Source organism: Panthera tigris, chromosome D1 (genome assembly GCF_018350195.1).
Source record: "Panthera tigris isolate Pti1 chromosome D1, P.tigris_Pti1_mat1.1, whole genome shotgun sequence".
Lineage (NCBI taxonomy): Eukaryota > Metazoa > Chordata > Mammalia > Carnivora > Felidae > Panthera > Panthera tigris.
In genome coordinates, this window is record NC_056669.1 from 30372280 (window position 1) to 30383243 (window position 10964).

Genomic DNA, 10964 nt, shown 5'->3' on the forward strand with positions numbered 1-10964 from the left:
GCATGCCACCCCCACCTCCAGCCTGAAACCGCTCCCTCCCGCATGAAGCCTCCGTGCCCACAAAGTCACCTTGTCCAGCTTGCTTCCCAGTGAAAGGGACAGCCTGGAGAGGTCTCTTCTTCCTGGCTTCCCTCACACTACCCAACACAATTACAGAGGAGACCTCCCCGGCTCTCCCCATCCAAACTCACCTCCCCTCCCAGTCCCTGCTGGGCCGCTCCAGGCAGCACCAAGGACAGCAGCTGCTCTACTAGCAGTGCAAAGCCAAGAGCTGATGGACCCTCCCAACACAGAAAGGATGCCCAGAAGAACAGCGTGTCTGTTTGTCTGTCTGTCTGCCTATCTGTCATGGTGCTTCTGTATCTGACTCTTACTGCATCTCTGACCCCTGTGTGCTACTGCCTGTCTCCTTCTCTCATCTCTCTCTTTGCTTCATGTCTCTGTGTCTTTGGCTCTTTCTATGTGTCTGTCTCTCTGATTCTGTCTTCTGGTTCTGAGACAGAAGTCTCTCTCCTACTCCTTCTTCATGTGTCTCTGTGCTGTTCCATCTCAAATCTTCAAGTCTCTCTGTCTCTGTCTCTTCCTCTTTAGCTCTCCCTCTATGTGGATGCTTCTACTTGTCTTTCTTGGTTTGTCTGTGTGTGTGTGTATTGGGGGAAATATGTGGATTTCTTTTCACCTATGCACTGAGAAGGGATTCTGCCTGCTTTTCTGTGTGGAGATACCTCTATGTGCTTATGTTTCTGTGTTTGCGTCTTTCTGTGTCGGTCTGCATGTTGGCTGTTCATCTGTGTCTCTCCTTCTCTCCCTCCCCATCCCCCTCTCCCTCTCTCTCTCCTCCCTAAGTTGCGGAAGGAGGAGGAGGCAAGCCCTTCTAGAAGCTGATTGGCTACTGGTGACATCACTGTTTTCTAGAGAAAGAGCTAAGATCACAGAGTATTTTTGGAGCAGAGCGGAGTGTTGCACTCACCTGCCAGAGGCCCCAGCAGGTTTCCCAATACCCCCACCCCCAACCTTGCTTCAGGCTAGGTTTGAATTCCAACCCCTCAGGGAAAGCTCCAAGAAGGCCCAGCTGCAGCAGGCACCTCCCCCACAGCCCCAGAGGCACCTGGATAAGGACAGAGCCTGCCTCCTAGCCTCCAGGAGCACAAAGGCTGATCCTGGACCCAGAAAGAATGGGCAAACAGTGGGCACCATGTGTGAACAGGGGGAGCAATGTGTGTGTGCATATGTGAATGTGTATATGAGGCTGCTCTTGGCAAAAGGATGTATATGTGGATACATGCCTGTGTGCAGATGACTAGCTCTTAGCAAACGGACAAGGATGAGTCGGGGGGAGGGGTGCTGCATGTGTGAGTGTGTATACGTTTGTGACTGTGTGTGTATAGCACAGACTTTCCAGGAGGGTAAAGGAGGAAATACAGGAGCCTGGGAGAAGAGGAAGGAGGTATTCCAGGGCCTAGTTACCTGGTGTGCAGGACAGAGGCTCTCCACAGAAGGGGACCCCTTCCCAGGGCTTTGGCCCCTAGAGCCTAAGGCAAGAGGCAGAGAGGCAAAGGAAATGACCAGCTCTGCTGAGCAGGTGGTTGCCCACTTTTAGCAGTGAAGCTCGGCTCTGTAGCACCATGGCTACTGGGGTTGAGGGCTCTGGAGAGCAATGCCAGGAGGTAGGTTGGCTCCAAAATGGGTTCCCACAGTGTCTGCTGCTCAGTGCTGCCTCATTCTCACCTCCTGGCAATGAGGCAGCCTCATTCACACCTCCCCCAGCACTGGGGCTGGCTCCAGGTTTCCACTTCCACCCCCAGCCAGCCCCTGGGCTCAGGACTGAGCACCCAACCCAAGGCCCACCCCCAAGCCAGTCAGCCCCATCCCTCATCTCTGCACAAGGACCCTTTCAACCAGGGACAAGCAGCTGGAGAGAGGACTCAGTGAGATAAGCATCCCAAATATGATAAGCAAGGCAGAAAGAGATGGAGTTTCCCAAGAAGAAAGCAGAGGTGTGGGAGCTCCTGGCCCAGCCTCTGCACTTGGTTCAACCCATTTGGTTTTCTGAACCCTGAAGTATTTATCACCTTCCTCAACTCCTCAACACACATACATACATACACACACACACACACACACACACACACACACACAGCACTCTCACTCCATCACCTACAAGCACTTCTTCCTAAGCCTGATCCTTCCTGAGCCAAAGCATGTCTAATAAGATACTTTCTCTAAAAAAGCTCAAAGCAAGAAACAAAAGTAAACAGGGTGGCAGTAAATAGGGAAGGGGTGCTTGATGGAGGAGAAACTCTCACCTAGGACACCAAACCCAAATTGAAGACTTTGAAAGAGACTCAAGAAACCAGGAAGGAGAGAGACACAGAGACAGACACAGTGCAAACCTGACACAGGAAGAGCCCAGCCCACAGCAAGAAAGAGAACTCTGGGGCACAGAGGACCCAAAGACATAGGCCTTCATAGGAGCCCAGAATCAGGAAGACAGAGCAGAGGCTATTCGTTCAAGAAGCAAGTGGGCTTCTCCCCAGCAGATTGACTGGAGCAACTGCCAGTGGGCAGGGGGCAAGAGGAGGAGAAGGAAAGGATAGAAAGTGACCTGAAGTGAGGAGGGGCTGCAAGAGGAAGAGACACCCCCAGGCCCCTTCCCCACCAAAGAAGCCTACAGCAGCCCAAAGAGGTGTGGCAACAATCTCAGAGGGGAAACTGGCATCTGCAGGAGTGAGGGTGGTAGGAGCCCATGAGGTGCCCTGGATTCCACATACCTGTTTTAGAGAAGGCAGGAAACAGCAATACCCTAAGCCGAGCAAATCTGCATCTTGGGGCTCTGCCCAGCCCACTTTGGAGTTGTTTTCCCAGGATAGGGTAGAGAAAGCAGGAGAACAAAGGAAGATGAGGTAGCCCCTGCAGTCTGGCTGACCTTTCAGGAAGCCCATAGGGTACAGGTCTCCTGCTCTCTAGGCCAGGTGGTGCCCAGCAGGCAGCCAAGTCCAGGTTGCCATTGGATCCCCTGTGGACATAGAACCATGAGGAGCCAGGCTCTGGCACAGCCCTTGTGCCCCACACTTACAGCCTGGGGCTCTTCCACCAGAGCAGGGCTGGGGGAGGAAGGGTACCTGAGAATGAGAAACACTAAATGCCTAAGAAGTTCTAGGAGCCAGGCCAGGGAGAGCTTCAGCTGTCAAGCAACCAAACTTCCTCTAAATACCTACCACATACCAGGCTCTGTGCCTGGCGTGTAACACAAATTTCACTTAATGCTCACAATGCCCACCTATTAGAAATACTACCAGCTCATTTTCACAAATGAGCAAACTGGGAGGCTACCTGGCTCAGCCAAGTCACTCAGGTACAAGTAGGGGAGTCAAGCTCCAGCTGCTGTGTCTCCTCCTCCTCTTTGCCCACACTCATTGACAATATCCTGACCAACCACAGGCCCAGGTACCACAGCCTCTCCCACATTGCATCCCAGACATCCCAGACACTTTCCTCCCTGAGTCAGAGGGCAGACCTTCTCCACTACACATTCTGCTTAGGTTCCAACAGCCAGACCCATGCAGCCCAAGACCAGAAAAGGATGACAAGGTGGGTCTATTTCAGAACGCAGCTGGTGCTCTCTGGCTGGCTCTGGGCTCAGCACTACTCAGCACCTCTGGCTACGTCCGGTAGTGGCTACCATAAGGGAAGACCACCGGGTGAGGACCAGCCTCCTTCATTCATGAGTACAAATCCTTACTGGAGCCGCTGCTGCTGCCTCCTCCTTCTCTTCCTTCTCCTCCTCCCCTTCTTCCTCCTGCTCCTCCGCCCCCTCCCCCCCCCCCCCCCCCGCCCCGCCTCTTTGTCCCCAGCCCCCTCATCCTCTGGGCACCAGACTCCCAAACCACAGGCCTGTTGTCTAATAATACCAGCGACAGCCACCGCCACCTCCATCTGCCAGCCTAAAAATAATCCCTGCTAGTCCAAAAAAGGCACAGCCCCCAATAGTCCCCCAATCACTCCTCCCCAACAAGCCAGAAGGCTCCAGGAGATTCCAGGAAGCCGGGGACTCAGGCTCCCAAGGAGCCTCCCACAGAGGTACACACCCAGAGGGATGGCATGAAGAAAGCAGAGAACAGAATCCCTATTGCCCAAAGCAAAGAACACTCTACAAATATAAGATAGACAAGAGGCCTGTGTCCAAAACATCTGGCCATGTCCTTGTTCTTTCCAGAAGGCAGGTGGGCTAGAAGTCATCTGGCCATCATTCTGCCTCCATCAAGAGCCCCCGCACCCAGCCTAAGCAGGTTCTCAGAAATGTCCCTACCTTCCATGGTCTCCATCAGTGTCCTCCCAGCCCTTCTGGCCCCCACTCCGCATCAAACCTCTCAGGGTGGGAAGTCAGAGGTCAGGTGAGCCCAGACCAGCCCTAGCCAGCAAACCCTCCCATCTTCCAAACAGCAAGGCATGGAGGAGGGAGGGGCAGGAACTGCAGGCCTCCTTCCTCCTGTAGGTGACTCCTTCCTAACCCTCTTGGCTGGGCTCCCCTCGAAGCCCATGAGGCAGTGATGCTATTAGCAACCTTAATTTGCTCTCAGCTAGATTGTATTTCCAAGAGCCTTTTTCCCATGAGCCACTGACAGGAAGCAGTCAGTAATTCAACCTCCACTCTGCTCCTTTAATGGCTCCTCAGCAGAAAGGTAAAGCCACACCCCACCCCTGCCACCTGGGCGGAGGCCTGCACCCTGCACACTCACATGTGGCCATGTGCACACATGTGTTCCAGAGCAAACAGACAGGCCAGCCCAGCCAGGTGAGGGCACCACGAGCTCTGCCTGCCACTAGGCCACCCTCCTCTCCTCAAGGAAGACAAGATAAGAAAGAAAGGGGGAAATTGAAGCTCCATATTTACTTACAGTAAGGTATCAGCATTGCCTACTCTGAAGCCAGAAAATGAGGACAATGGCTCACCTTATACAATTTGTGAAGGCAGGCCTGTGTGCAAGCTGTCTGCCACAGACCTTCCTGGTGGGTGCCTGTGACCAGGAGGGAGGTAAGGGGAAATGTGGAGGGGAGGGGGGGCTGGAGATACAATGACAGGCAGAGGGGACTATCCCAATCCCCTCTCTTCTCAGAAGGACAGTTAAGCTGGTTGCCACTTCCCTCAAAGCTTTGGCTCACATGGAATTGTTCTCCAAAACCCTTACAGAGGCCCTGTCTCTGCTCACCAGTCTCCTGCTTATTCACGCAAGAGAGAACAGAAAAGCAGGAAGATTCCTAAGAAAAATAGGTCAGCTGCCTCGGGCAGATCACGCTGGCACCCGTGGGCAGTGCCCCTGAGGGGGCCAGGCTACAAGCTGCCTCTGCAGTCCCAGCACCCTCTCCCATATCCCCAGGGACCCAGCCCCTTCTCTACTCTATCTAGAGTGCACTGGGTTAACAGGCAACTGATGCCAGAGCCCACTATAGTAAGACAGGCCCATTTTTTGTCCCCTGGAGCTCTGTCTGGGTTTGTCCCCCATTTAGGCTTTCTCTCAGGGACATCAGGCATCCTTCAATCCAGTCCCTGGGCTAAGCCTCCAACTTTGGAAACTTCTGGGCTGTCTAGACTCAGGTACAGAGCAGGGGGATAAGGAAAGTAAGGCATCTGCTCTGAGTACAGTCTGGCTGCCAACTATAGCACTTGGAGGGGAGTGACTCCCCACCTCGTGCCTGGAGCTTAACTGTCCCCCTGTCATCCTGCATTCTATACACGTGCATGCAAACACTCAAGTGCACACACACACACAGGTGTGTGCACACACATGCACACACATAAAAGCACAGGCATGTATACATACACACACATGCAAACATGCACACACATAGAGGCATGTGCACACATCTCCAGACAGCTCACACCAATTACAGCTATTTTCATAATTCAGATCCACTCTTCACACAAGCTGCTTAACCAATGCTAGGGAGCAGACAGAAGAAAACTTCCCCCCCTGAAACCCTGGGCCCCAGCCTGAGAAGGTCACAGGATGTGTCTAGGAAAAGAGGATACTTTCAAGGGGAAGAAAAGTGCATTAAATCTCAGGCCTAGCCCCGTATAGGACATATCTCCTGGCCTTCACTTCCCTCCCTCTGCCAGCACACAGGAAGGCTGGGAGAGAGAAGAAAGCAGCCAGCAGGCCTGAGAAAGACAGGGCCAAGGGAGAAGAGAGAGCAGCAGGCCAGGCTCTGAGAGCCGCACCCTGGCTGGGGCGGGCAGAAGGGAGAGAAAATGCAGGCATCAGAAGAGCAGTGCCAGGAGCCAGGAAAGAGGGAGGAGCAGAGAGATGCTGAGTTTCAGCATCTCCCCAGCTAGGCAGCCTCTGCTCCTTGGGTAACCAGATCCCAGCTTTCTGTCTCAGAGCCACAAACATGAAACCACTGAGCTCTGGGACCTGCCTACTCCAAGTCTGGCACGTGTTGGGCCTCAGGTCAAGAGCTGAAAGCTGATTCTTCCCACTGCCCCTTTGCCATGCCCTTTCCAACACATCCCTTCCTCAGCTTCTCCCAGGGTGTGTGCTGCCAGACACACCCCTGTCTCTGGCAAGTGTGCGGGGGATGCACACACACAGGCGCGCGCACACATACACACACACACACACATACACCACTTGGCTACTTGCTGAGCAGAGTCCTTTGCTGATGGACTGCCCATGGGGTCTTGCTAGCAGCCTCCTGGTCCAAATCTCCTCTCTCTCATCTTCATCAGCAAAGGGAAGAAGGGAGAGTTAAGGCCAGGCACTCTACCAGCAGGATCTGAGTCAGAACCCCACTTTATTTGGGGACGCTGTAGTCAGGGATAGTCCAACCACAGAATCTGTGGTTGACAGGAGGAGGCAGCCTTGGGAATAAAGGTCCAGACTTCTTCTCCCCTATGGGAGGTCCAGAGTCATCTAGGCATGGCCCAAGGTCCTGCCCCAAGTTTCCTCAGTCTAGGATGTTGAGGCTTCAATCGCCATCTTCCAGATTCCAGATGCCTATCTTCTCCCTACCCTCCCCAACCTCTCCACTGACCTCAATCACCTCCCAGACACACATGATCAAAGTCAGATGGGAAGCCCATCCCTAACTGTCCCAACCCGACACTGGCTTAGGGGCCCATTCCCTTTTACCCCTCTGCTAAAGTAGCCCCTACTTTGGCCAAACCCTAAAGGTGGCATCTGAAAGTCCCTCCCTGTCAGAAATCTCCCCAGAAGTCACCTCTGCCAGTCAGAGAAGAGCTGAGCTGTCACACAGAGCCAGCTTTTGAACAGTGACTGGTATTTCCCATATGAGCCAAAACCCTGCCACACAGATCCCCTCCCCCTCCCCCCAGAGTCTGTGATGCTAGGACCTGCTTGGCTCCTGGGCTCCCTGCATCCTTCCCACAAGCCTCTCTGGCCACTGACAAACTCTGAGTTTTGCAGATCTTTCAAAGAATGTCCAAGTAGTCCTGAGGTCTGCACACCCTCTGCATACCTCCCTGGGATTCAGAGGAGAAAGGGGTTCTGCCCAGGCAAGGTCAGCCTGTGAAAGGGTACTTGATTCCTACAGAGGCAGTCTTCTGAACTTCCCTCAACACACTTCTAGCTCCCAATGCCCTGAATGGTCCAAGGGAAAGAAACTGAGAAGGGGCCTGGAACTCCAGAGATACTGAATGTAATAATAATAATATTCACATTTATTGAGCAATTACTATATAACAGGTAGTCATTCATTTCTTTACAGCACTAATGTTCACCAAAAAACCCTGCAAGCTCATACTGTTAATCCAATTTTTCCATTGAGGCAAGTGACATTTAAAAGGTTGAGCAACTTATCCAAGGTCACAGGGCCAGCAAGTGGCAGAGCCAAGATATGAAACCAGATCATGTGACTCTATACCTAGGTCCTCAACTACCATATATATTGGCTTTTTAAGCTAAAAGGACTCCAAGACCAACAGAGGTGGCAGGCTCAAGGGTGCATGTCAAGCCATCCCAGACAGAAGGACCTCTCCACACCCAGAAAGAGGGTATAACCTTCATGCCCAATAACCTTCAATGTTGTTTGGAAGTCCTTCCTTCTGTCTAGCCATTCTGTGTGTTGCTGCCATTTGCCTTTATTCTGTGCTTGAACTTGCACAAAGTCCATTTCCCTCACGCTGACTTCTCCAGTTTAGAAGCTATTTCAGAGCCTCCTTTCAGTGTCTCTTTTTTATTCAAAGATCCCAGCAGCTCCTTTTGGTGCTTTCAGCGACAGTCCCATAGCAGGAACGTACCAAAAAATGGAGGGGAGGAGGAGGAGGGCATTGGAAGACTACAAGGAAATAGGGGAAAGGAGGAGGCTGAAGCTAAGAACAATTTCTCACACACAACTCGACCGATCTCACACCTACCCCATTTCATAAGCTTCTGAATTCCCCTGGCCTCAGTTTTCCCACCTGACAAATGGAGTTTTTAAACCATCCAAGGCAACGTACCATTTAATAAAATTACCCTCCCTTCACCTTCCTCTGGTTCGGTTTTCAGACTCACTCCCCTCCTCCAATAGCATGGAAGACATTCCATTCTAGAAACTTTCTCAAATCATTCCTTTCTCCCCCTACACACCCTCAGACAAGAGAGGACCCTGTCTGTAAAAGGCGCCTCCAGCGAACCCCCTCTACCCTAGCTCGGCTGGGAGCGGGTTCTCTCTTTGCCGGGTCCTCCCTGCTGACTTCCACCCACCGACGGGCTTTCTCCCCGCTCTCCTCTCCTCCCAGCTGTGTGAACTTGCCCGCAGCTGGGTCGTGTCTGCGTGGTGAAAACGGTGAGCTCAGAGTCCTCGCACCCTCCGGGCTCCGCTCCTACTTCCATACAAGGGCCGAGAGCCTGGGGTGCCACCCAGAGGCTTGTAGGTCGCTTTGCCCGTCTCCAAAGCAAAAGCGCGCGCGCTCACGCACGCATCAACCAAGTCGCTGGCTTCCCTCTTGTCTCTTCCCCAGCTCAGACAGAGAAACCAGAAAAAGAGAAACCTCCCTCCGCTCCGAGATGAGGCAGTGGGGACCCCTACCCCGCCACCCTCACACCCAGCCAGCTCTGCCTCACAGCCGGTGAGGGCGACGTGGAGTCCGCACGCCTGGGGCCCGCTCTTAGGGAACTTTTGCCTGGCCAGGGCCCAGGTGAGGCTAAGACAGGCGCCGGCGCCTGGCAGGGCTAGGCAAAAGCGGACACTCCTTTGAGCCGGCCAAGAGACTCCCTCGTTTAACCTGCTCTTCTCTTTCGGGGCTGCCTGCGCCCCCAGCCCCGCAAGGGGAATGAATCCAACCCCTAGCTGCCAGGATGTGTGATCAGAAGGGATGCGAGTTGGAGTTGGGGCGCCCGCAGGGTCGAAAAACCAGTCCCTTTAGCTAGCTAGCCGTGGGTGCCGAGAGTCCCAAGGCTGGTCTGTGGAGCGGGTGGCGCTGCGCGGGGCTCGTGCGTGCTGCAGCCTACCCAAACACCCACAAACTACCCGGCAGCCAGAGTTAGGAAAGCCGCCGACTCCCCAGCGCTAGAGAAGGCGGCTGCTCCGGCAAAGAGCACCTGGCTCGGCACGCCGGTATGAAACCCTGAGGCCGAAGGTGGACAAAGTCGACCCGGATCCCAAGATCTTTTCCCGAGTGCCAGGCAGCCCTTGGATTCGGGCCCCTTCCCACCCGGCCCCTCCGGCCCGCGGCCCACAGCGCTTCCCCGCAGTGCTCCGGAGCGCTCCTCACCCGAACCAGAGCCTCGCCCGCGGAAAGGCGCAACGCTCAGCGGGGACGGGGAGCCCGAAACGAAGAAGAAAGGGCTGACGCCGGGGAGGGCCAGAGGAGGGGCGCTGCACTTCAACTCACCTTGAGCCGCAAGACCTCGGGTGCTGATCACACTTGCTATCAAAGTGGCCACATACCAAATCATAGTACTACCGCGCGCCAGCCAAGAGCCTCATCCTATCGCAAAGTGCTCCTGCGCCCGCACACTTCTCGCGCCCGAGCGCCTGCTCACGCCCGCTCGCGCCCGCCTACGCCCCACGCCGGTGCTCCTGCAGCCCCGCCGGCCCGCTCTCCATCCCTCCCCGGCTACGCTCGGCTCGGCGCGCAGCCTCCCCGGCCCCCGGCGCAGCGGCACCTGCACTACTAGCCCAGGCAGAGCGCAGCCAGCTCCACGGTGAAGCCTACCAGGGCCGGGCCTCCGGGACCGCCCCCGCCGCCCTCCCATTGGACACTGCTCGCAAGCCTGGGGGCCGATTGGCTCGAAAGTCTGTCCATCGTGGCGCGAAAGAGGCGAGCCCATTTCAAGGTGCGTTGAAGTGTGGCGAGCTCAGAGCCGCAGAATCATGCGCATTGCCAGGGAGAAGGCGTTGTAGCGTCTCTGCTCTGTTCTGTTCTCTGCTCACACTGCATGGCAAGTTCCTGGTGAAGGGAATGGTAGCTTCTCGGGCTTGCTAACGGGACCCTGGGAATCTCAATTACCCCAGAAATGTCCGAAGGGACGTCGCCCCCGCCCACCCAGGGAACCCAACATCCGGTTTCCAACCAGCAAAAAGCAGTTCCCTAGAGGACCATGCTGATTCAATGATGGGGAAACCCAGGAACGGGCAGGGCAGCCTGGGAAAGCTAGGGAACGTCCTTCACTTGGAGATCTTTTCAAAGAGGTCACACAATACCCCCCGCCCCCGCGCCACTCCTTTCCACACACGGACATTCTTCCCTCAACAACGCACCCCCTTCCACCCAAACATGATATTGTTAAGTTAAGCTCCATCCGGCCTGAAGGCAGGGGGATGACTAAAATGACCTCCAAAAGTCACTCCAATTTAGAATGAGTCATTGGCTCAGCTGAGGGAGTGTCAGAGAATCTTCTCCCCCCCACACACACGTACACACACTACCACCCCCAGTGCAGGTCATTGTTGCTCATCATTAGTAAATCTCTACTTTGAGCAATAAAAGTGTTTTTTTTTTTCCTTGTCTTAAAAAAGGC

At 54.6% G+C, this 10964-nt stretch overlaps 1 protein-coding gene across 1 annotated transcript in view; it reads right to left on the reverse strand.

Moving 5' to 3' along the window:
• IGSF9B (immunoglobulin superfamily member 9B) overlaps positions 1 to 9899 on the reverse strand; it is a 46878-nt gene extending 36979 nt beyond the window's left edge. Inside the window, exon 1 of the mRNA XM_042958851.1 lies at positions 9836 to 9899. Within this exon, the coding sequence (XP_042814785.1) occupies positions 9836 to 9899 (64 nt within the window). The remainder of the gene's footprint in view (positions 1 to 9835) is intronic.
• Positions 9900 to 10964: the final 1065 nt, after the last annotated feature.